Source organism: Panthera onca, chromosome B2 (genome assembly GCF_046562875.1).
Source record: "Panthera onca isolate mPanOnc1 chromosome B2, mPanOnc1 haplotype 2, whole genome shotgun sequence".
NCBI classification, from domain to species: domain Eukaryota; kingdom Metazoa; phylum Chordata; class Mammalia; order Carnivora; family Felidae; genus Panthera; species Panthera onca.
The window spans coordinates 143,073,375-143,099,211 of NC_138343.1; the positions used below are offsets into that span (position 1 = coordinate 143,073,375).

The 25,837-nt window shown below is 45.3% G+C and overlaps 2 protein-coding genes and 2 non-coding genes across 4 annotated transcripts in view; 1 reads left to right on the forward strand and 3 right to left on the reverse strand.

The window, feature by feature from the left end:
• On the forward strand, positions 1-16,643 carry ACAT2 (acetyl-CoA acetyltransferase 2). The gene is made up of 10 exons (XM_060617032.2): positions 1-19; positions 230-325; positions 937-1,071; positions 4,426-4,607; positions 6,048-6,165; positions 13,095-13,238; positions 14,089-14,211; positions 14,790-14,944; positions 15,515-15,625; positions 16,244-16,643. Exons 2-10 carry the CDS (start codon positions 271-273, stop codon positions 16,412-16,414), a joined length of 1,194 nt encoding a protein of 397 aa, XP_060473015.1. The 5' UTR covers positions 1-19; positions 230-270; the 3' UTR covers positions 16,415-16,643.
• The window catches only part of TCP1 (t-complex 1), an 11,466-nt gene continuing 2,177 nt past the window's right edge, over positions 16,549-25,837 (reverse strand). Inside the window, exons 4-12 of the mRNA XM_060617031.3 lie at positions 24,930-25,027; positions 24,446-24,556; positions 23,472-23,653; positions 22,962-23,088; positions 18,846-19,021; positions 18,356-18,479; positions 17,857-18,049; positions 17,337-17,500; positions 16,549-16,853 (exon numbers count right to left, since the gene is read on the reverse strand). Coding sequence (XP_060473014.1) covers positions 16,637-16,853; positions 17,337-17,500; positions 17,857-18,049; positions 18,356-18,479; positions 18,846-19,021; positions 22,962-23,088; positions 23,472-23,653; positions 24,446-24,556; positions 24,930-25,027 — 1,392 coding nt within the window. The 3' untranslated portion in view covers positions 16,549-16,636. The remainder of the gene's footprint in view (positions 16,854-17,336; positions 17,501-17,856; positions 18,050-18,355; positions 18,480-18,845; positions 19,022-22,961; positions 23,089-23,471; positions 23,654-24,445; positions 24,557-24,929; positions 25,028-25,837) is intronic.
• LOC132668135 (small nucleolar RNA SNORA20) lies at positions 18,166-18,297 on the reverse strand. The gene has a single exon (XR_009605493.1). It is a non-coding gene; the product is annotated as a small nucleolar RNA SNORA20 (small nucleolar RNA).
• Positions 24,641-24,780, reverse strand: LOC132668139 (small nucleolar RNA SNORA29). Its single transcript, XR_009605497.1, has one exon. It is a non-coding gene; the product is annotated as a small nucleolar RNA SNORA29 (small nucleolar RNA).

The window sequence follows — 25,837 nt, forward strand, 5'->3', positions numbered from 1 at the left end:
ACAACACTGGGGTGTTCAGGTAAGGGTCCGAGGCGGTGGTGATGCGTGTCTGGCTCCAGGGCCCGCGGTCCCGCCCGCTGTCCGGGTCCCCAGCGGCCTAGCCCTCCCCGCGCCAGCCGTCGCGCCTGCGCATTGGCGCCCGCGGATCGGTGGGCGGGTCTGCCTGCGGCTCCGCCCCCTGGAGCGGCCTGTCAGCGGCCGAGCAAGGCTTTGCCTCACTCGCCTGCAGCTCCGGGCCCTCAGCAGCACGAGAGGTTGTGGTGCGGCAGGATGAGTGCAGGTTCCGACCCCGTGGTGATCGTCTCGGCGGCGCGGACCGTTATAGGTAAGTGGCCGGCGGCGGCTAAGCCGCGGGGACTCCGGGGCCCCTGGGACACCCTGGGACACCCTGGACTTTGCACCTCGCCCTTCCTGGCCGACCACCCCGCAGCCCCGCCCCGTCCTCGCCAGGTGATGCCCACTCCTCTTCGCGTGCTCTGATTGGATCTCCGGGTAGAACCACCGTGCCGCCTGACTCTCCCATTGGATGGCGAGGGTGGGCGCTCTCTCTCGAGTCCTCTGATTGGCCAGCTCCAGGAGGAGCCATGTCAGCCCTGTGGCCACAGGGGCGGGGTTGACGGGTGGTCAGAGCAGGGTCGCGGCGGTGAATGGAGGTTGAGTGAGAATTGCCGTCCCGCGCTTAGCGCTGTAGACATTTCAAAGCCCTTGGGCGCGTGGGACCGTCGACCCCTTTTGTTAGGGAAGCGTGGGCCGCGCCCATCTGCCAGCGCGTGGGAAGTGGATGCGCAGGCTTCCTGCGCGTCCGCGGCTTCCCGATGCTCTGGCAGCGCTCCGCGCGAGTCTCGCCTGGGTGAGAGTCACACACGCTCCGCTCTGTACCCTCACGAGCCGCGCTGGACGCCCTGCTCATCGCCCCCTCCTGCCCTTCTGCCCTAGGCTCCTTCAATGGTGCCTTGTCCACCGTCCCTGTCCACGACCTGGGCACAACGGTCATCAAAGAAGTCCTGAAGAGGGCCGCTGTGGCTCCCGAAGAGGTGTCAGAGGTCATATTTGGACACGTTTTGACAGCAGGTAACTCCTCAGAGACCCCGGCTGAGGTCAGGTTTATTGGAAGCAACCCATCAACACATCCTCCCATCCCCGCTCCCGAAGCTGAAGTTCTTCACTGCAGAGATGTGCCCACGGCGTTCCCGCTGTGGGAATTCTTCCTGTCGGCCCTCTGGCAAAGCCCCTTCCAGTTTAACACTCCTCGACTTTCATCTGCGTGTCCGGATGAGCCTAGACTAAGACCACCGTCCCCCTTTTTCATTCTGTAGACCCACGGCCAGCCTCACGCATCCGAGAGTATGCACGGCCCTCCGTAGTCCCCAGAAATGTACACATTCAGTACAAAAGTGTGATTTCCTCCTTTGTGTCTCGCACTGTGCTACCTGCTGGGGATAGGGCAGAGGTAAGGGCCTTGCGCCCCGCGGTAGGCTCCCTTCCAAGCTGGCCAGGTAGGTTGCACTTCCTGCTCCGCACGGGTGGGGGCGCTGGGGGGGGGGGTCTCACTCCCTGGGGATAGGTGAGTCACCAGAGTGCTCCTGTCTCCCTTCTGGTTCCCACTGTCTACGGACTGGTGATCACTGACCATTCCTACTTATTAATAACTAGATTCATGTTCACTCGGTAGCATAAATTCCAATTATCGCTAGTGGTAACTGGTAATGCTCACTTAACAGCCAACTTTTGTCCTTACCCTGTCTGAGACCTGGCCCTTTTTTTTTTTTTTTTTTTTTTTTTTTGGTGTTTCTTACTTTATAGTTTTGTAGTTCCTCTTCCTAATTCTCCTTTCTCAAATTGTCCCTGCGGGCCTACCACTTTCCCTTGACTCTCCAAGGGCTTTAAAATAGGTGAGTAACACTCTCAGACTGGCAGCCTTCAGCCCACATCCTCCTTTCTTCCCAGACCCACGATTCAGACTTAATTCAGTTGCCACACGGTACTCCATGTTGGTTTCTCTGTTCTGTCTTCCACGCTTCTTTTCTTTCTTTTTTTTTTCTTTTAAATTTTTTTTAACGTTTATTTATTTTTGAGACAGAGAGAGACAGAGCATGAACGGGGGAGGGGCAGAGAGAGAGGGAGGCACAGAATTGGAAGCAGGCTCCAGGCTCTGAGCCATCAGCCCAGAGTCCCACGCGGGGCTCGAACTCATGGACCGTGAGATCGTGACCTGAGCTGAAGTTGGACGCTTAACCGACTGAGCCACCCAGGCGCCCCTCCACGCTTCTTTTCTATAGTATCTTTGCAAATTAGAATACAAAGAATAGCGATGTTTATCAAGGGCCTGCTGAGTGCTGGGCCTTTAAAGCACTGTGCTTACTGCTTTCATTGCTTTATTTAATCCCGTCAGTAAGTCTGTTGAATCGTATTCTCTCCATTTTCGAAATGAGTGAATGAGATTTTGAAAGGTCAAGTCACTTATCCACAGGCACAGTTGGAGATGGAGCTAGCATTCGAACCTTCATCTGTCCTACTTCTTAAGCCTAGACACCCTCCATAACCCTATAAAAATGTGCTGATCACCTGCTGTGCACTGGGCACTATTTTTTTTCAGCTAGGGATAAGCAGTGTTCATATCAGATAGAAATCCTCATTCTCATGGAGCTCACGTTCTGCTAACTGCTAGACTATTAATTATGTTTAGCACTCATTTCTTACTTTTTTTTTTTTTTATTTTTTAACGTTTTTATTCATTTTTGAGAGACAGAACGTGAGCGGGGAGGGGCAGAGAGAGGGAAACACAAGATCCAAAGCAGGCTGCAGGTTCTGAGCTGTCAGCACAGAGCATGACACAGGGCTCAAACTTACTGTGAGATCATGACCTGAGCCAAAGTTGGACACTTAACCGACTGAGCCACCCAGGAGCCCTGCACTCATTTCTTACCTTGAAGATGGAGGTTATGGATAAACACATAACATCTTTATGAAGGAATCATTTACTTAAATGCATTTGTAACTGTAGCTTAAAAAGCAGGAGCTTCAAATAATATTTTCTTCTTTATTAACTAGTATGCTGAGTTCAATTTAGAGGTATTTTGATTCTGTCATTTGAACAATTTTTCCTATATATGTTTTTAGTTTCAAGGCTACCAGTCTAATCCCAGAGAAAGAGCATTGTGATGAATATAATCTCTAAATTTTTGTCCATGAGCTATTGGTGAGTTTTTTCCAATAAACTCACTGAGGAAAGGTGCTAGGTATGGGTCTATCTGAAATTTGCAATAAAGTGACCACTGTACAAACATTGATCCTTTGGTAATAGGCACTGGGTACTGAGAATATTTGAAACTTTCAACTCCATTCCCTTCCTTTTTTTTTTTTAATTTTTTTTTTTTTAACGTTTATTTATTTTTGAGACAGAGAGAGATAGAGCATGATCGGGGGAGGGTCAGAGAGAGAGGGAGACACAGAATCTGAAACAGGCTCCAGGTTCTGAGCTGTCAGCACAGAGCCCGACGCGGGGCTCGAACCCACGAACTGAGAGATCGTGACCTGAGCTGAAGTCAGACGCTTAGCCGACTGAGCCACCCAAGCGCCCCTCAACTCCATTCACTTCTGTGCTACTTTATGTATGTGATGTATTTCTTTCAGTTCCCTGAAGGAACAGTTCCCACAGTTGAATTATGCAAGGGTATTTGTCAGTTCTGATTTTGCACATGTCTTGTTACATAACCAGTTAACCATGTGTGATGAATATCAAGCAAAGAAAGAAATACTTCTTATCAGAGGTTTTCCTCTTTAAGAAACCCTCTTACTGTGCCAGGTGTCTTGAAGCCATGATCATGGAAGCACATGGCCCTAGTTGGAAACATGGATGATGCCCAAGTTCTGCCCTGTGTTTATGAGGGAGTGTGTGCTGGGGCACCTGGGTGGCTCCCCAGTCGGTTAAGCATCCGACTCTTGATTTCGGCTCAGGTCATGATCTCATAGTTTGTGAGATCGAGCCCTGACTCCAGCTTTGTGCCAACAGTGCAGAGCCTGCTTGGGATTCATTCTCTCTCTCTCTCTCTCTCTCTCTCTCTCTCTCCCTGCCCACCCCCCACTCACACTGTCTCCGTCTCTCTCAAATAAATAAACTTTTTTTAAAAAAATAAGGGAATGTGTGCTTATTCAGACCCTGTTGAAAGATCAAGAAGCATGTTTCCTTCTTAAGGTATTAATCGTTTCCTTGTGGAAGAGGAAACTTATATCCCTAACATATAGAACAGCACAAGCTAATTCATAGTCAAGAGCTACGTTGTGGCAAGGATAGAGTGTATGCAGGCCTTTTTCTGTCTGGCTGGGAGTGTGGCTTGGTTCAGCTTGGCTGGGAAGTGACAGGAGCCCAGTGAAACATTTTGTTTCTCTGTGATTGCTGAGAAGTCTCTGTGTTCCCTCTTCCAGGTTGTGGGCAGAATCCCGTTCGACAAGCCAGCATGGGTGCAGGAATCCCTTACTCTGTTCCAGCGTGGAGCTGCCAGATGGTCTGTGGGTCAGGCCTCAAAGCCGTATGCCTTGCAGCCCAGTCAATAGGGACAGGAGACTCTAATATTGTGGTTGCAGGAGGCATGGAAAGCATGAGCAAGGTGAGGCCTCTGAAGAAACAACTCTTGCTGACCGCTCACTAATAAACTTATTTTGCCATAGCAGAGTAACCTGATGCATAGCAGAGCTGAGACCAAAGAGTAAACAAAGTAAAAATGGATTCAACCTTGATCCCTATGTGGATGTTAATTATTCTTCCAAGTTGGGGGAGAAATCCAGGTTGTAGAAAAATCCTGTCAACCAGTGTGATTGGAACAGAATTCATTTTTTTTTTTTTTTCCTAAAATGTTACCAAAGCATAAAATGTGTCCCGAATTTAACCTGTTACATTAGTTGGTTGATATCCTTGGTCTTAAATTTCTTTCTCATTGTATGGAAACGTAACAAACAGATGTTTGCACTTATTGTCCTGTGCTTGACAAGAAGGACCCCAGGGACCAAGGGACTAAATTTTGTTGACCGTTTGGAGACATCAAATGTGGAAAAGAGGACCACTGAGTGGTACCCTTCTCAAATAGGTTTGCTCGGCAGAATTTCTTTCCCCAAGGCCCATCCCTCAAATTGGCATGGGAGTGAAAAGGAAAAAGTATATCACCAGCTTCCTACAGGCAGTTCAGGGTCTGACCTGGGGATCCCCTAGACAGGGCCAAATCAGCCCAGGAGGAGGTAAGTTGAAGGTAGTGAACATGATCAGAGTGATTCTGAGGGGACCATGCTAATATCTGTGTAGTACTTTACAAGGTTTGTAGCTTTTATACATATAGTCACAACAGCGCTTATAGGGTAGATGGTATCATTCCCAATCCACAGGTCAGGAAACTGAGGCCCAGAGCCAAGATTCAAATATCAATTTTCTGACTCCCAAGTTTTTCCATTCTATTTTAGCTGCTATTGAGTTGGTAGGAGTTAAGAGGACCCACACCCAGAAAGCTCTCCCCATTAATTAGGCCTCCTGATTGTTCTGACTATAGGCATTATGTCTCGTATCAAAATAAGTAACACACAGCGTGATCACTTATGCCGTTAGATTAGCTCCTCATTTAACAGATAACTAGTTGTCTGCTTTGGATTCTGTGTCTCCCTCTCTCTCTGCCCCTTCCCCACTCATGCTCTGTCTCTCTCTGTCTCAGAAATAAATAAACATTAAAAAAAAAATTAAAAAACCCAGATAACTAGTTGCCTCTTCGGAAAGGCTAAATGGAGTTTTTAAGGACACAGGACACAGAATGGATAGATTTGGTGGTAAATGGAAATAGGTAGGTAGGAGAGTAACAGCTTCTCAAGAGTGGGTAAGATAGAATTGTGTGCTGATTCCAGGGGTCTTCAGGCCCTGGGTGGGGAGGAGGATGGGCCGACTGGGGAGAAGGATCACAGGGAGGACTAGGCGAAGACTGGGGAGCCACTGGATAGTTTTGAGTGGGATCCTAAGGAGAGGACTAGTTACAGCCAATCCTAAATCCACTTGTATTTCTTGTTTCCAGGCTCCTCACTTGGTTCATTTGAGGGCAGGAGTCAAGATGGGGGAAATGCCACTGATGGACAGTATACTCTGTGACGGGCTTACCGATGCATTTCACAACTACCATATGGGCATTACGGGTAAGGCAGACACAGCTGAAGACAGACTAACTGTAAAAAGGTGTCCAAAAGGTCATGTCATAATCAGCTCTGCAGGTGCTTTCCTCTTTAAGGTCAGGGACCATGTCCTCATCATTTTGTATCACTGATGGCAGGGGATAGTTCCACTCAGGTGAGCCCAACTGAGGAAATAGCCTGTCTCTCCTCTGCGACTCCTTGATTATGGCGGGATGTTACAGGTGGGTGGGACTTCAGAGCTCTGATCAGCCTCCCATTTCACCGTATGAACAGACCAGGGCCCCAAACGGTGGTTTCGTGGCAGAGGTGGTATCAGAGGTGAGCAGGTACTCCTGGCACCTTACACCGCACTCTCTGCACCATATGACCTGGTTTTCATTAGGCATCTGCGGTTCAGGTTTACTGGCCAGGCAACTGGAAGGTCAACAGAACTGCTGTCTTTAGTCGTGAGAAAGTGGGGGAAAGAGCCAGATTCTAAGCAGAGGGAACAGTGTGTATAAAGGCAAGGAGGGAGGGGCGTGGAGACGTGGGGAGCAGAGAGAAGCTGAGGCATCTTGTCACTGCAAGCGAGGGCGGCAGCGGGGAAGGCTGGAGAGTGTGGCCAGACTGCGGGAGGCTGTGTTCCCTAACAGGGTGTTATCATAGTGTCCAGGCCGGGATTTCTCCAAGTGTGATATTCCAGCTCTGTCAACATCACCAGAGGCTGTCAAGCCTTGTCTGAGGTGTTCCGGGCTGAATTGTGACCTCCCAAAACTCCTATGTTGAAGCCCTAACCCCCAGGACCTCAGAATGTGACTGTGTTTGGGAGTTGGGGCCTTTTAAGAAGTAATCAAGTTAAAATGAGGCCTTTATCGTGGTCCCTGATCCAGTCAAACTGGCATCCTTATAAGAAGAGGAAGAAATACTAGCGATGGCAGCATAGAAGAAAGACCATGTGAGGATACAGCGAGAAGGTGGCCAAGGAGAGAGGCCTCAGGGGAAAACAAACCTGTCGACATCTTCATCTTGGCCTTCTATTCTCCAGAATTATGTAAAATAAATTCCTTTTGCTTAAAAAAACAAAAAAAAGAGAAAAAGTCTCAGGCCATGATGTAGGCATTAGTAAAGACTAGACCTCCTAATATAGACAAATAGAAAACTGGTCAAAACATATCAAGCAGCTGTTTTCAAATATTAGCCAACAATCATGTAAGACTGAGATTCTTTTTTTTTCTTCCTAATTTTGGCCTTTTTTCATGAGGACCTTCCAGAACCTTCTGTATTACCACTTGGGGCTCAGCCCCTATTGCTCCACACATCAGCCTCTTGCAAGCTCCTGGCAGGGATGGTGTTGGGAACAATCCAAATTGTTTGGAAACAAATCCTCCCCCTTCTCTCCAGTTTTAGATAAATACTGTCACTCTGGGAAAGGTCCTGCATCTTGTCCACAGTGGCTCAGGCATTTCCAGTGCGGTCGGCCCCAGCAGTAGGTGGGGGGTAGGGGCAGTTGCCAGGAACTGCCATTTCCTACTGGCTGCTGTCCCTTCCTTGCTGGTACCACTCCCTGATGGCTTGTTCTAACAGAGGTAGATGTATTCCTTCCACACAGGGCAGCACCAGGGGCCTTCCCCATGGAGCCTTCATCTGATGCCTGTCAGCTCTTTCCTCCCTCAGCCTGGGGAAACCCTCCCTTCTAGATTTATGTAGAGGAACATGTTGTTCCTCTCCCTCTGGTGCTTGAGTTCCCCAAAGACAAGGTACAGGAAGGAAGTTCACCTGGGCTTGGAATGGCTCTACCAACTTGGTATGGACCAGGATCCGGAGCTCTCAGATCCACACCGAGCCTTCACAGTAGATCAAGATTGAGGCATGTCTTAGAGGCATGGCCTGCCGAATGTTCTCAATGTGCCCCCGTCGGGAACTTGGCTAGCACAGACCAGGGAAGGTGATAGATCCCAAGTTTGGGCATCATCCCAAATAGTTCAGATGGATTTTTGAAGATTCCTGTCAGGGCATCGTGGCACCTTCTTTCTGCCCTGCGTGATCCTATGACGAGGGAGGGGTGGGTTACCAGGAGCACCTTGCTTTCTCCCCAAGGCAGTTTCTTGCCCTGCCTCTGGGGTCCTCTCCCTGAAGGGCTGCTCTAGGACTCCCCTAGACGAGAGCAGGGGACTCACCCACCCTGCAGCCAGCCGTGGTGCCAATGCCCACACCAGTGCCACCTCCTACTTTGGCTGCAGTCTGTCACAAGACTGAGATTCTTGAAAGAAGGGAAAACCCCACTGTCCCTGACTTTCTACCTGGAGGAATAGTGGCCATTGAACTAGGGAGGCAGAAGTCAGAGTTTGGTGCTGCTGAGATGGCTAGATTTTGTGGGGCAGAGTACTAGAGAGAAGGGAGCTAGAAAAGGAGCCCCAGAAGTCTCCATAAGGGTCTCCTCAACACTTTGGTCAAATACTCAGATGTATGTGTGCAGGGCAACACCTGCTGGAAACAGCTGCTAGAGAGTTGTGAACTGGGAGACTCAGGAGTTCGGACCAGCCAGAGAAGAAACTTTACTGAACCCCCTGGACACTCCCTTGACATCTCAGAAAGGTCAAAGTTTAGGGTAGGGCTCTAGCCCCAGAGTAAGGACTACTCTAGACCCAAACTAATAAGCTTAAAAATCAAGCTTCAAAAGGACCCGTATGATCTGCCAGCATGTTAATGGGAATGATACTCAATACCCTTGCTTAAAGATCATAAAATGCACATGTTCAACAGTATAGCGACTGTAATGTCCAGCATGCAATAAGAAATTTCTAGGCATTCACAGAAATAGGAAAATGTTAGCCCATAACAATAGAAAAAACGGTCAATAGAATCTGATCCCTACAATAATAGATACTGGAATCAGCAGACAAGGATTTTAAAGGTGCTGTTTTACCCGGGTTTACGGGCATAAAGGAAAACACGACTGAGGAACATGTAAGGGAAACCTTAGCAGTAGAAGGGAAAACATGCACAAAGAAGTAGATGACAATTAGAACTGTGAAGCCCACACTCTGAAATGAGAAACCCACCGGATAGCCTAATGGAAAACTGGAGACGGAAGAGAGGGTCAGCGAATTTAAGGATAGAGTAATACATACAACCTGAAGAACACAGAGAAAAAGATTGAGAAAAGAATGAATAGAGCCTCAGGGATCTGTGGAACAAAGTAAACTGGACTCACATGCACGGAATAGGAATCTTGGAAGAAAGAGAACGGAGGCAGAAACATTATTGAAGAAACAATAGGTGAAAATTTCCCAAATTTTGTGAGAAACAAAATTCGAACACCAAGAAAGACAAAGAGTTGCATTTCGGCAAGCTAGTAAAACTACCAAAAAAGAAAGGATAAAAATATAGAAATTGGGGCCCTTGAGTGGCTCAGTTAGTTCGGCATCTGACTCTTGATTTTGGCTCGGGTCACAATCCCAGGGTCGTGGGATCGTGCCCCGTGTCGGGTTCCACACTGAGCACGGAACCTGCTTAAGATTCTGTCTCTGACCCAGACTTGTGGTAATTTTCAACAAAGGTTCCAGTGTAATGAAATGGGGAGAGGAAAACCTTTACAATGAGCGGCGCGGGAACAAGAGGGTCCACAAGCAACTGGGAAAAGATGACCCTCAGCTCCTATCTCACACTGTAAACAGATACTCATTTGAGATGAATCACGGATCTAAAGATAAAAACCAAAGAAGTCAACATAGAATAGCTTGTAAACCTGGGGGTAGGACAAGACTCAGAAGGCAATAAACTTAGAAGATAAATTAGATGAATTAGATTTCAAAAATTAAAACTTACCATCACCGAAGGCACTATTAAGAAAGTAAGTCACCAATTAGGAGAAAATATTCATGATACATATAAGAATTCCTATAATAATAATAAAAAGACAACCAATTGAAAAATGAGCTAACGGGGCGCCTGGGTGGCTCAGTCGGTTAAGCTTCCAACTCTTGATTTCAGCTTGGGTCATGATCTCATGGTTTGTGGGTTCAATCCCCGCATGGCGCTCTGTGCTGACAGTGTGGAACCTGCTTGGGATTCTCTCTCTCTCTCTGCTCCTCCCCTTCTCTCTCTCTCTCTCTCTCTCTCTCTCTCTCTCTCAAAATAAATAAAATTTAAAGAAAGAAAAATGAGCTAAAGATTAGGCACAAATTTCACAAAGGAAGATAGATGAATGGCCAGTCAGTGCAAAAAAAGTATTCATCATTACTTCAGGGAATGCAAATTAAAGCCACAATAAGATGCTGTTCTACACCCCCAGAATGATCAAGATTAAAATGACTGGATGTTGGCAAGGATGTGAAGCAACTAGAACTCTGATACATTGCAGCCATAAAGTGGTACAACTACTTTGGAAAAAATTTGGCAGTTTCTTTACTAAAGACACATGAAAACATCGATCACTAAAAGCTTTGCACAAAGAAGTTCATAGCAGCTTTATTCATAAGAGCCAAGACCTAGAAATGGTTCAGGTATTCATCAACAGGAGAATGCATGACAACCACTCAGCAGTAAGAAGGAACAAACAGCAATAACCTCAACAATATGACAATGCTGAGAACAGACACTGAGTTTCATTTATGGTGACAGAAATCAGAATATTACTTGCTTCAAGGAGGGGGAGATGGGTAAGAGGCATGTGAGAACTCTCTGGGGTGATGGAAATATTACATATTCAGGAGATATGGTTGCCTGCATTTGTCAAAACTCGTTGAACTATACACTTAAGATTTGTGTATTTCACTCTGTGTAAGTTTTACCTAATCAAAGAAAAAAGAACTGTAAACAAATATCGAGCTCTAGTTATTGGGTTTGCTTTCTCCCCAGTGGTGTGGGATAGGAAGTTCTGAAACCACCTTGTGTATATTCTAGATTTGAGCAAATGAGTGACTGTATTGAGGATAATGGGAGCCAGGCTTCTCACTATTGTAGGAGGGAGTCCACGTAGGGAAAGGGCGAAGCGTGTGCTGGTGGTGTTAGGTTACACTCAGAGAATGCAAGGTATCACCATGAGTGTGTATACATTTGCAAATCGTATGTGTATGTAAGTTCCTGATGAACTGGCACAGGAACAATGACATGCCAGTAATAGTGAGCAGTCCTAACACCCGGATCTTTATTTGTAAATGCCTTCTCCACTAAGGAGAACTAAGGAACCAAGGTTCCTTTGAGAAGCGTCCACGGTAGGACAAAAGTGCTAAAAAAAAAATAAAGTTTTTCTCCGGTGCTGTCTGCGGAGGTGGCAGCGCCCTACTTGGCATCATGGCTGCCCTCAGATCTCTGGTGAAACCCAGGAATGTGACCAAGGAGTTCATCTGGTACCAGTTAAACTAGTATGTTAAAATTAAGTGCGACTGGTAGAAACCCAGTGGCAATGACAATGGGGTGCTCAGAAGATTCAAGGGCCAAATGTTCATGCCCAGAATTGGTTACGGCAGCAACAAGAAAACAAAGCACATGCTGCCCGTTGGCTTCTGGATGTTCCTAGGCCACAAGATCAAGGAGCTTGAGGTGCTGCTTGATGTGCAACAAATCTTACTGTGCAGAGACTGCTCACAGTGTCTCCTCTAAGAACCGCAGAGCCACTGTGGAAAGAGCAGTCCTATTGGCCACCAGAGTCCCCAGTTCCAATGCCAGGCTGCACAGCAAAGAAAATGAATACACAGCTTATGTGCACATTGTATTTGTGTTAGTAAAACCATAAAACTGCCAAAAAACAAAAAATGAAGAAGTGCTTAGAGCACACGGGGACATGTCAGAAGGGCTCAGGAACCAGCTTAGAGGACGCCCACTGCCCGAATCTTGAACAATTTGAACATCAGAATAAATAATGGTAGTTACGGGTTATGTAACTTATTAAATGAAGGAAAAATATTTGAGTTCATACTGATGTCAGCATGATACATGGAGGGAAGGAAAACACCAGTTAACATGTACACAAGGAAGGTTGGAGTTGGAAAATCACGAATGCGAAAAGTAGCAGGTGAAATTTGATGAGGAAGAAGTATTTTTTCGCAACCTCAAAATAACTTCCCATAAATTACTGATAAGTTATAAACGGAAAAGTAGTAACTTTACCGTGTAGAGAGGCTTGAACCAAGTGATGAAAGCTAACGGCACCTGAGGTGAACTAATACCACAGGCATCCTGATAAGATTCACTGAGAACATCATGTCCGTGGTGTGCCTGCTTTTCTGCAAAATCTTAATCTAGTCTTGAGGAAACATCAAACCTAAATTGGGAGACGTTCGATAAAAGAACTGGCCTCTGCTCTTCAAAAAAAGCAGGTTAAGAAACACGAAGATAGTATGAGGAACTATTTCAAACAAAAAGAAACTGAGGAGCTGTTTCACTATTAAGTGTAACAGTGTGTGATCCCTGAACTGAGCATCTAAATTTAGCTACAGAGGACATCATTGGGACAATAGGTGAAACTTGAATCTGGACCACGAATTAGATCATAGTATTGTATCAATGTTAAATTTCCTGATCTTGATAACTGTGTTGATGTAAGAAAATGGCCATTTGAGGGAAATATACAGGGAAATTAAAATTGAGGGATAAAGAGGCAGGATTATAAATTTTTCTCAAATGGTTCAGAGAGAATGATAAAGTAAGTGGGGCAAAAAAAATATAAAACGGTGAATCGGCATAAAGGAAATTTCTGAAAGTTTAAAATTATATAGAAGGGAAAAGAGAGAAGGACGGAAACAAAGAAAATGGGTTCTAAGATTTACTGCAACATTTCCAAATTCATTGCCACTGTGAGGCAAGATGGCCACAGAACACTGTCGCAGCCCATCGGTGAGTCTGCTTGTACTCGGCGCTCCGTGCTTGTTTACGTGTGAAAAACTTGAGCTACCGAGAGCCAGTTCCTGAAAATGTTTCTTTTGCTTTACTATTATTTTTTTCTTTCACAGCTGAAAATGTAGCCAAAAAATGGCAAGTGAGTAGAGAAGATCAGGACAAGTTTGCAGTTTTGTCCCAGAACAGGACAGAGAGTGCACAGAAAGCCGGCTATTTTGACAAAGAGATTATACCAGTTTTTGTGTCTTCTAGAAAAGGTGAGTATCTGGATCATAATGGTTTAAACAGCAGCATGCCATTTATAGGTAAGAGTAATACTCCAAAAAATAATATATAGGAATGTTTATAAAGTGTGTCTTTCAGGTTGCAAAGAAAAGGTTGATCTTGGCTACGTCTTAGATGGCGGGGCTGGGCGGGGGGCGGGAGGCATGTTTATGGGGTGTGGAAGGGTTAAGAACATAGGCAGCTGTGTTAGCACTGGAGCCTCTCGGTGCCAGAGTGTCCACACTGTTCTGTAGATACAGCTGGTTTCACGTGAGAAACTGGAGCGTTGGCTCATGGTTATTAGAAGGCAACAGCTGACCTTTTGTCCCTACAGGCTAATTCTCCTCAGAAGTGAACATTCGGTATTTCCTGTATGTTTTTGTATACATATCATACATCTTGCGGGTGGATCTTTTTGGGTCACTTTGCTATTATCTACTATGGCGTGCTCTAGTCAAGGGGCTATTACTGGTAACTGTTCCGTTCCCCATAACTGACGTCACTTATGTCCAAGCCTCATGGCTTTGACGCTCCCGGGTCCAGGCGGTTGTAACCAGACAAGTCCTACGCCCACACCCTAACTTTTCGCACAAGGAACTGCCCTCCTCAGAAAGGGCCGTGCATATGGAAAACACTCAAAATGTCTCATGAGGACAGTGCTTATAAAATGGTCGAACATACGCTTTTTTATTAGTGTGTACTTTCCTCTTGGAATAAAAGGATTTTTGATAAGCCTTCCTTCCAAGTATGAATCTTCATGCATCGTGTCTCAGGACTCCACCATTGCTAGCACGCCAACTGCCATCTCTGTAGTAATTTGGGGAATTGATTTTCCTCGTTCAGGTCTTACTGAAGTGAAAACAGATGAGTTTCCTCGCCATGGGACCAACATAGAAGCCATATGTAACTTGAAGCCTTACTTTCTCAAAGATGGAACAGGAACAGTCACCCCAGCTAATGCTTCAGGTCAGATTTGCCAAAGGGCAGTTGGGGGAAAGCCATCTTCTGCTAGGCCCCACCAACTTAATGCCTTCTTCGTTTCAATGATTTTTTTGTATACAAATGATCCTAAAACCTTTAGTTGCTTTAAGGGACAATGTAGTTTCTCTGTATTTGATCCTTACTAAGTGTTTACATTTTTGACTTAATGTATATGTGAAAGAATGGATTTGACTCCCTGACATCCTCACTAGACACAGGCGAAAAAGCAAATTAGGGAACCCCAGAATTTATCTACTACCTCTGTGCTTTTCCAAAACCAGCAACTCCCAGTACCTCCCGTGAAATGAAGACTATTTCTTCCATTTCTTTTCTTAACCTCCCCTCCCCCAGCTTTCCTCAGTTAGAACATTCTGTGGTCAATTATGTCACATTCATATTACCAAACTTACCGTTTCCAATTACATTGTAAATAGGAATTACAGCCAATGAATTTGCCAAGATGTATTAAGAATAATTTAACACATGTCTTCACGTGTCAGAAAGTAGACACAGGCATGTAACTCAATGAGCATCTCAAAACTCCAGACTTTCATATTTTACAGGAATAAATGATGGTGCTGCCGCTGTGGTTCTTATGAAGAAGTCAGAGGCCGACAGTCGAGGGCTTACACCTTTAGCACAGATAGTTTCCTGGTCACAAGTAGGTGTGGAGCCTTCCATTATGGGGACAGGACCAATTCCGGCAATAAAGCAAGCTGTGAGTCTAGTTCTGAATGTTAGCACCTGTCCTTTGCTTTGTTGGTTGAACGAACCTCTTTGGGACCAGACCAACACCCTGTAATTCCGTTATTCTGTCCTCTGTAAAACCTTGGCTTAGATCCTCTCCACTCCAAAATGTCAAGATCGAGCCTGGTTTTGTTTTCCTTTTTATTCTTATCAGATCTCATTTTCCCTTTAATGGAATTCCTCCCTAGCCTTATGCGAGCATATTCCTGCAGCTCTACCTCTAGTCCACTTTCCCACCACAAAGAGCAGCCGAGAACATTTGGGTCATATGCCTTTTAGGGGTAACCGATAATCCCCTAGATCACGTCACCTACGTGTAACCCGTTACTGCTTCAAAACTTGAACTTTAGAATCTCCAAGGGATGTTTGATCCTTCATGTTTTGGAACTGGTGTCACCGAGGCAAAATGTGGTACCACTAGGCCCCTGCTGGAACATCCCAGAAGAGATCCTTCAGTATCAGTCTATTCTTTTGAGTATCTACAATGAAGGAAGGCTCCACCTGAGTGTTCAGACCTCTATTCCATTCATCTTTCCTTCAGGTTGCAAAAGCAGGTTGGTCACTGGAGGATGTGGACATATTTGAAATCAATGAAGCCTTTGCAGCCCTGTCTGTTGCAGTAGCTAAAGAACTTGGATTAAACCCAGAGAAGGTAAACCCGAGCAAGCAGTCGTGGGGATAGCTCACAAGTGAACTCTCCCAATGCAACTTTAAGATTGCAAAGAGCAAAACCCACGTATAGTTGTTCCACAGTATCCCTGGTATTGGCCAACCGGCCAATAACTAACTTGTGGGTGGATCCTGGGTAAGTGCCTGCTGGGGCTGGGGAGTTCTTTTATTGCTTCCCGAGGCAAAAACTCTGGACTCTGTATTAGTTTACTTCTAACACCAACAGAGCATTGACTCTTCTAAACTAGTGAGGTAGGGTGGATGTCACAGGGGTATAAACAGTATACCTAAACAGGAAAAACGAAAGTGGAATTTGAAAGGATAGTTTACTGGTGTAATGTTAAAAGGGTAGAGATAATTTACGATTTTTAGCCCTGGGGCACCTGGGTGGTTTCAGTAGGTTAAGCGTCAGACTTGACTTGGGCTCAGGTCACGAAATCACGGTTGTGGGACCAAGCCCAGAGTCAGGCTCCACACCCAGCCTGCTTGGGTTTCTCTCTCCCTCTTGGCCCCTCCCCACCTCACACATGTTCTAAATAAACCCCACAAAACTTTTTACCCTATGTCCACAGAATAACGGTATGTATTTTTCCCCCCTTAGGTCAACATTCAAGGAGGGGCGATAGCCTTGGGCCACCCTCTTGGAGCATCTGGCTGTCGGATCCTTGTTACCCTGTTACACACAATGGAGCGAAAGGGTGGACATCGTGGTGTGGCTGCCCTATGCATTGGGGGTGGGATGGGAATAGCAATGTGTGTTCAGAGAGGATGAAATTGCTTAATGAATCATGCCGAAACTAAACTGAAACCTCATCTCTTCTTAAGCTAACAAGGTACTAAATTGTAATATGTGAAATCAGAGGACCAAAGTGAGGATGGAAACCATCTTTCATAAGAACCCAAGGCTTGACAGCTTGTTATTTTTATTAATGTGTAATACTCAAGATACAAGATAACTGCATCTAACATTGTTATAAATAAAAGAGAAATGAGATCAGTCATCAAGGGCTCCCGAGTGAACGGCATCTTCATAACCTCCATGCTTATCATCTTTGCTTTCCGGGTGTAATTTGATAAGATCATCAATTCGAAGAATGGTAATTGCAGCTTCTGTTGCAAATTTCAAACTCTTAACTTTCACTATGGTTGGTTCAAATACTCCTGCTTGTTTGTTGTCTCGGGGTTTACCATTGACCAAATCAAGACCAATCCTGCAAAAACAAAACAAAACAAAAACAAAAAACCATTAAGTGATTTCTTACATAATGCACACCTATCCCATCTCATCTCTTTAAGAGATGAATGGCTTTGCCATTCAAATGTTAATCTTGGGAAATGTAGGGACCTCAGGATAGATCCCTTAAGACTACAGTAGTTGACTGTAAGTAACAAAATAAGTACCGAGTCATAGAAAAGCTTAGGTAGATACTGGGCTCCCCACATCATTCAGTATCTTAAACAGGGGGCTCCTCAAGAAGATACGGATGACCCAAAAATAATCCCCTGGCCTCTGTGGGACCTTTGTGCAGGTGTAGTGACTGTCCAGAGAAGCAGGGAGAGGCTGGGACTCTGAGCTGCTAACTAAAATACACCAATGCTAATCACTAGTCATCATCTTTTATCAGTTTAAAACAAAGCTAAAGTGCCATACACGATACACAGATGACCGTGAAAAAGGGAAATTGTATGCTTACCATTTTAGATTTTTGCGTTCTGGGTTGACTTGAGCCTCATTATGGAAAGCTCTTAACTTTGCAACCAGATCTGTGGAGTCTTGGGCAGCATTCACGGCCAGTGTGTTAGGAATAACAAGAAGAGACCTTGCAAACTCTGCAATAGCAAGCTGCTCCCGAGACCCCTGAGAAGAAAGACAGCGAAGGGTCTTAAAACCCACGGCGGCAGCAGAGGACCGAGAAGAGTATGTGTACTTTTGAACGTTTATCTATTTTAAAAGAGAAAGCGTGCGCTACCTGGGGAGGGGCAGAGCGAGTGAGTGCGAGAACCCCAAGCCGGCTTCGGGAGTCAACACAGAGCCCGAGGCAGCACTCGTTTCCACAAGCCGGGAGATCATGACCTGAGCTGAAATCTACATGCCGACGCTCCACGGACCAAGCCACCCAGGCGCCCCATCAGGAAAGGTACATCCACAAAAAGCCAAAGATGGTGCCCACCCCGCCCTTCTTGAAAAGAAAGCACAATTCTACGTGTTCTCACCATGCTGGTTGCGTAGTTTTCGAGGTATATGGAAAGCGCCGCTTCTACAGCACCTCCGCCAGGAACCACAGATTTGGACTCCAAGACTCTCTTCACCACACAAAGAGCATCGTGTAAAGAGCGCTCCATCTCATCGCACATGAAATCATTCGCCCCACGTAAGATAACTGATGCAGACGTACGAGCCTTAGTGCTATTTAAAAAAGTAAAGTGAAATCCTTAATATATTTTCATAGACGTCTACAAAGAAACCCACCGTAAGCACCTCGACTGGAAATCCTGCTCACGTGGTTCACCCAGACACAGAGGCAGTGTCTGGACCGCGCAGAAGAGATGAAATGGTTACTCCATCTCGTGGTAGCGCACGGCCTATTATTGTTCTCTCCCACGCGTATAACTGCTCTGATCACGGAAAGACTAGAGCAGCAAATCAATGGGAAGGCGATCCGTTCCCTTACTAATAAAACCCGTGCAGCTCGATTGAGAAAGCAGCTCTTACTTTTTGATCAAGATCAGTTCGTCATCACAAATTCTCTCCTGTACCACCTCTTCTGCTTGTCCCAACATTGAAGCTTCGAAAGTTTCTTCTCCTTCCAAATTGGCCAGGGTTGACAAGACAGTCGCTATGAAGATGATGACAAAGATCTGTAAACACTTTTCCCATGAACGCTTTCATATGCTGTCCCAAATTCAGAAACACTTATGGTAAGAGCAACGTACAGACAGGCATCAGTAAACCACTGTCCTTTCAGCCTAACACAGAACCATGACCTTCTGAGGTCAACACATTCAGTAAGTTCAAGAGCTTTTCCAGTAACGTGGAAAATGGCTCTATGAGACATATTTGTAGCCTAAGGCATTAAAGGAGTAAGATGTAAAAAAAACCACTGCTTCTGCAACTGCTTAGTGATAACATTCCAACGTAAAGAGACACAGTCTCATATACGGTAACGTGACGCGCCGCACCTGGGAGCGAGCAGAGCACTTACCTCCAGAAGCTTTAGCGATGCGTTTCAGGTCCCTTTTTAAAACTCTTCGAACTGCCATAGCACCTGTCTCCACAAAATACTTGAGACACATGTCGTCAATTCCACCGGTGGTTAGAATAACGTTGGCACCAGTTGCCAGGATCTTCTGGATCCGCTCCTTGGTGATATCAGATTCTCTACAGAGATGAAGTATTTGGGTAATAACCCAAAGTTATCTTCTGTGTGGTTAATCTAGTTCCAATTTCCATTAAATACTTCACATAATATAACTGCAGATTAAATTACATCAAACATCCTTTCCCTTCTGTGACCAAAATTTTAATCAACTTACAGAAAAGTCCAAGAAATTAAAATTACCACTTAGTTCTCCCCCATCCCAATGTGAGTTCCTGAGAACCAAGGAATGGCATCCCTGCCTTTAAGGATCTGGCAGGGAAACACTGTCAACCATACCCTGGAAAAGCATTAGCTACAATGGAACGCAGAGATGATTGGGAAGCAACATGCAGCCTGCCAGGTGAGGCAAGGAAAGCACGAAGGTCTGGAGTCAAGAGGAGTCCAGAGTAGAAATGACTAGTAGGAACAGGGGCGCCTGGGTGGCTCAGTCGGTTGAGCATCTGACTTTGGCTCAGGTCATGATCTCGCGTTCGAACGTTCAAAAAGGTACACATCCGGCTCCGTGCTGACAGCTCAGAGTCTGGAGCCTGCTTTGGATTCTGTGTCTCCTCTCTCTCTGCCCCTTCCCCACTCGTGCTCTGTCTCTGTCTCTCAAAATGAACAAACTTTTGGGGTGCCTGGGTGGCTCAGTCGGTTGAGCGTCCGAGTCTGGCTCAGGTCGTGATCTCGTGGTCCGTGAGTTCGAGTCCTGCGTCGGGCTGTGCCAACAGCTCGGAGGCTGGAGCCTGTTTCGGATTCTGTGTCTCCCTCTCTCTCTGACCCTCCCCCGTTCATACTCTGTCTCTCTCGGTCTCAAAAAAATAAATAAACGTTAAGAAAAAAATTAAAAAAAAAAAAAAAAAAAAAAAGAACAAACTTAAAAAAAAAAGTTTTGTTTTTTTTTTTAAATTAAAAAAAAAATGAACAGTAGGAACAGAAAATGAACGTTTTGTAGAGTTAGATGTTAAAGGGTCTCGGGCCCGTTAAGAAATTTAGTATTTTTATTTATTTTTAATAATGAATTTAGAGAGTATGCACGAGTGGGGGAGAGGGGCAGAGGGAGGGAGAGAATCTTAAGCAGGTTCCACGCTGTGTGGTGCCCAACACAGCTCCATCCCACAGCCCTGGGATCGTGACCTGAACTGAAATCAAGTGTTGGACGCTCAACTGACTGTGCTACCCAAGCACCCCAATTTATTTATTTTTATTTAAGTAGACTCCACACACAAAGTGGGGTTTAAACTCACAGCCCCGAGATCAAGAGTCACATGCTCTACTGACCGAGCCGGCCAGGCACCCCACGAAGTTTAACATTTTTAAGTAAGAGTATTCTCCGTGTTTTTTTTAACATTTTTAAGTAAGAGTATTCTCCGTGTTTTCAAAAGGATGCCCCGATGTCAATGTGGGCACTGCACTGGAAAGATAGAGGAATGAGGTGAGGAAGCAGTAACTGGAGGCACAGGAGCGTATCTGATGTGAACAGATGTTCTGAACAGAGAAGTCCCAGTTTACGGCTTGGTGACAGGGAGGTTCAGCCAGTGACTCCCGGCGTAAAACAAAAACTAACAGGTTATGGGGCAGGACGAGAAAGTAGAGTCTGGTTTTCAAAAGATGCGTCCAAAGCCCCCGTGTTAATCAGGCGAAGCTGCCAGGAGGAGGGCACAGGACAGAAATCACAAGCAAGCTATGGGGAAGGGACACAGATTTGAAAAAGCCAACATGTTATAGATTATTAAAACTATTTCACTTGTCATTCAAAGAGCTTTTTTAAAAGTAAGACAAAGACAAACCCCAAGGCAAAGCTGTCTATAAACCGTGACAAATGCTCTGGGCCGCAGGCCGCAGGATGGGCAGCGGCTGCAAAGCCAAGCATATCCTTCAGACTCTGCCTTCAGAGCTTCTGGCCCAAGTCCCACAAACAGAGAAACTGTGCTGACGGGCGGGAAGAGCAAGTACAGGAACTCATGGCAGAGCACACTTCGGAGGGAAAGACAACAAGCTGTTCTCTGAGCTAAAAAATAAGCAGGCAGAGAGTAGAAGCGGACGGAAGAACGTTACTAGGGGCCGGCAGGGGAGTCTGACGGACTCTTCCAGTTGTGGCTGGACCACAGCGGAAAAAAATACTAAGACAGGAAAAAACCTATCCCAGAGCGATGGGAAGCCTACAAAAGGCTCTGCCTTGGAAATGACGAGATCACCGTGGCTGCTGTATGGAAAATCGCCTGGGAGGGGCCAAGAGTGAAACCCAGAGGAGCGGCTTAGCTGCCCCTCGACAGGGGCAAGAAAATAGGAAGTAGATGAATCTGAGATTTAATTTGACGACAGAAATCAAGGGGTCTCGGTGATACATTAGAAGGGAGAAAGGCATTAGGTAAAAAGATCCAAGGTATTTCCTAGTTTTCTGCCTGAGGGGTCCCCATCGCTAAAATGCAGATTTATGGGTATCACCCAAAGTTCGGTTTTAAACATACTGAGATGTGTAAGAAGCATTCACAGGTGTCTGGAGCTCAGAGCAGCACATTCTGGAAGTCTCCAAGACGGGAAGAATACCCGCAGTCCCAAGAATGACGAGGGCTTATTCTGGGGACAGCAGAGCAGACCCCGGGGCTGCCCACACATACAAACACAAGACGGGGCAGCACCACCGAGCTGCCTCCCACCTCCCAGTGTTTCAAGAAGGAAGTAGTCACCAGCTCGAGAAAGGTCAAGTGAGTTGAAAGCGTCTACTGAATTTTACACTAGAGACGACTAGTGACCTTAGCAAACGGTCCTCCACTGGAGGGCACAGCTGCCAAGGAGACGAGACACAGGGGCGCCTGGGTGGCTCAGTCGGTTCAGCATCCAACTCTTGATTTCAGCTCAGGTCATGATCTCACGGTTCCTGAGATCGAGCCCCAAGTGGGGCTCTGTGCTGTCAGCAGATTCTCTCTCTGCCCTTCCCCCACTAGCGCACTCTGCCTCCAAATAAACTTTAAAAAGAACCAGAATTAGTAACTGAATATGCAGCTTGAGAACAGTCACCCTAGAGGGACTGATCGGCCACCGGTAGAAGAAAGGACACTTTACAGAAAGAAAAAAAATACATAGGCAGATCTGAAAGGCAAAAAGCATGACTGACTTTTGGCAAAGACTTCTTGTAGGTTTGGTTCAGTTACTGTTTTTTTCCTTTTTAACAAACCAACCAACCATTAAAAACAAACAACAAAAAAAAGAGTGAGTGATACAGTCCAGTGGAAGCAGGCAGTCAAAATCCAGGGTAGCGGTCAGAGTCTAGCTCTGGAGCGTGTTAACCAATCAGGAACAGCGTTAGCATCCCCTGGGGCCTGGCGTACAGGGGACACATAGTGCACACTCTACTACTCGAGGAAGTACATTCCTTGGCAGATCTATAACATTAGTCACTCCTAAAACTGACGTTCTACAAGGTTTCGTTGAAGTTCTATCACCCCGGGTCTATCTTAAAACACCAGATCACCACATTTTCTAGCCTTCCAGCAAGTTTGACTCTGGTCAAAAATCCTAATTCTTGGGGGCGTCTGGGTGGCTCATTCGGTTGAGCGTCCATCTTTGGCTCAGGCCATGATTTCATAGATTGTTGAGTTCGGCTCAGGTTTGTGAGTTCAAGCTCCACATCAGGGTCTGTGCGGACAGCTCAGAGCTTAAAGCCTGCTTCGGAATCTGTGTCTCCCTCTTTCTCTGCCCCTCCCCTCCGCTCAAAAATAATACACATTAAAAACAACTTTTTTAAATCCTAACTTTTCTAGTCCTCCGAGACACCACATTTTAAAAACTCCAGCTGCATAATCACCATCCTCTGCTACCTGGCAACTGATTGATTACTTGCGGTTATCTAGGAGATGTCACCACTCCTTAGGATCCTTTTTTACTTGCTACCGGCTCTAATGGAAGTATCATTTCCAGACACCGCTTTCAAAGGTCAAAAATAATCTCTGAACATACCTCTGTCTAATCTGGTCCAGTTTTTCAGGGTCTGTAATAACCACCTGTACACCAAGCTTCATTTTTGTCTTCTGTAGGCTGAAGTCTAGGCAAGCAATCTTTGCGTTCACTATTCTCTTGGGCATGCCTGCAATTGAACGTAACGTTAAATAACTGTGAACTGTAACGACGTCACGTTTTATAAAATGCGGGTATTCTTAAAGCCTGATTAAAAAATAGCAAGAAATATTGGATTATGTTATCTACGAAGACAAAAATTTAGATTTTATAACATCTAACCATAGAAACAAACTTTTACGGCCTTTATGTGGTCTTTAACTTGTGTTTTTCCCAAGCTTTATGAGTTTAAGTTACACAAGCGAAACTGAAAAAGTGATCTACAATTTCCTCTGCCCTTGGGCTTTACTGAAGAACTGTTAAGTGCAAGTCGTGGAGCGCTCCCCTAAGGAGGTACGGTATGTATTCCACGGACGGCAAATTTTGACCCTAGTACCAAACCCTGAGGCTTACCCTGCGATCCCACCACACAGTTGAGTGCGTAGCCACTGATGAGCAGACTCTCCGTCTGACTCCTCCCGTGCGCTTTCAGGATATTAACAGAATTCACAGGATAGCGAGGCTGGCCCCTCACGTCTGTGTATTTAACTGCAAGCACAGCATCTACTACCATATTCGCAAAGAAATCACCATTTCTAAGCCAACAGTTAAGGAGAACAAGAGACACAGAATGGATAATGGGTGCTCACAAAAACCAGGGTAATTCTTTTAAAAAAAAAAAATTTTTTTTTAACGTTTATTTATTTTTGAGACAGAGAGAGACAGAGCACGAACGGGGGAGGGTCAGAGAGAGAGAGGGAGACACAGAATCCGAAACAGGCTCCAGGCTCTGAGCAGTCAGCACAGAGCCCATTGCCGGGCTCGAACTCATATACCGCGAGATCGTGACCTGAGCCGAAGTTGGACGCTTAACCGACTGAGCCACCGAGGCGCCCCAAAACCAGGGTAATTCAAATGCACTTCCTTTTAACCATTTCATCAAAAAAACAAAACATTAATTATGCTGTCAAAATGTTAAAATACCATTTATTGCTACCTGCAATTCCTATTACTATTATACACTATTGACTTTCCCCCTAGGAAAGCAAGGAAGGAAGCAGACAATTTCAATACAGTATCACCCGGCACAAAAACAAGATCTTACTCTTTAAAAAGCCTCAACTGGGGCGCCTGGGTGGCACAGTCGGTTAAGCGTCCGACTTCAGCCAGGTCATGATCTCGCGGTGCGTGAGTTCGAGCCCCGCGTCAGGCTCTGGGCTGATGGCTCGGAGCCTGGAGCCTGTTTCCGATTCTGTGTTTCCCTCTCTCTCTGCCCCTCCCCCGTCCATGCTCTGTCTCTCTCTGTCCCAAAAATAAATAAAAAACGTTGAAAAAAAAAAAAAATAAAAATAAAAAGCCTCAACTTTATCGAACCATCACAAGGATACATTCCGATGATTTTGGAAGACATCGATGTCTTAGCAGCATTGATCAGGCAATCTCTTCCGAGTTCATCTGTGTTAATAATTAGATTTTCACTGATGTATCGCACAGCTTCCCTGTTTGAAGTGTGTAGGAAAAGACATTTATAAATTCACTACTCAAACTTTGTTTTCTCACAATGGCAAAACGTCACGGGGACCAATTTTTTGTTCAGCCATTTCATACAGGAGGAGGACACAAGTAAGTCCTCCCTCGTCAGATCACGGCAATTTTTATCTATCCCATAAGCATAGCCACCAAAATCTATTATTGGGAGAAAATGTGGTAGTCAAATGGGAAAAAAAAATACTAGCCCTGTTTCTTACTCAAATATCACTACTAAAATGTGACTTTTTCAAAATAAATTTAGTCATTAATAACATTTACAGAACACAGACTTTTTACAAATAACATCAGATAACGTAAAATCTTCCCTGACCGCAATCTTACTTGCAAGCAAGTCGATAGCCACTAATAACTGACGTGGGATGAATCTTCTGTTTGACTAGTTCATCGGCATTTTTAAGAAGTTCTGCTGCAATAATAACCTGTTGAGAAAAGATTCATTGCTCTGACAGAGTCTGACAACACGCGCCTATGTAAAAACAACACTGCAACAACGATCAGCTAGTGTTAAATAGTGACGATGATGAATAACTGGTTATTGGAAACCTGGAGAAAAGAGAGCTATACAGTGTTTTATTTACATGCAGATGGCCAAAGCAAATAGGAGCCAGGCCACACAATGGTAGAGAACTGCACATCTGTTACCTTTAAAGAGGAAGTGCTCGACAGAAGCCAAGTGAAGAGTGTGACTATTCAAATGATGTCTATTATTTTAGACTATTACTTGGTCGATCTTAAAAATCATTCTTCTAGGGGTAACTCAATCAGTCGGTTGAGCATCCAACTTCGGCTCAGGTCGTGATCTCAGTTTGTGAGTTCGAGTCCTGCACCGGGCTCTGTGTTGACAGCTGGGAACCTGGAGATTGCTTCAGATTCTTTGTCTCCCTCTCTCTACCCCTCCCTTGCTCACACTGTGTCTCTGTACCTCTCTCAAAAACAAACATTAAAAATTTTTTTTAAATCATTCTTCTAAAGATACTACAAAACCAAAAATTCTGTGCTTCTTCTAGGAAAATTATCACTTTGTTTTTAAAATCACAGTAAAGTTATTTAGACAAAAACTATTCTCGTTATTTCAGAAGAGATAGATCCCATTCTTTCATGAGTTAACGTTTAATCTAGAAATACAAAGATTTTCCCCACAAACCACTGGTCTGCCTCTTTACAGTGAATTATTATTTGTTCCTCACTAAATCCTGTTTCTACACTACACAACACACCACATCAGCGTG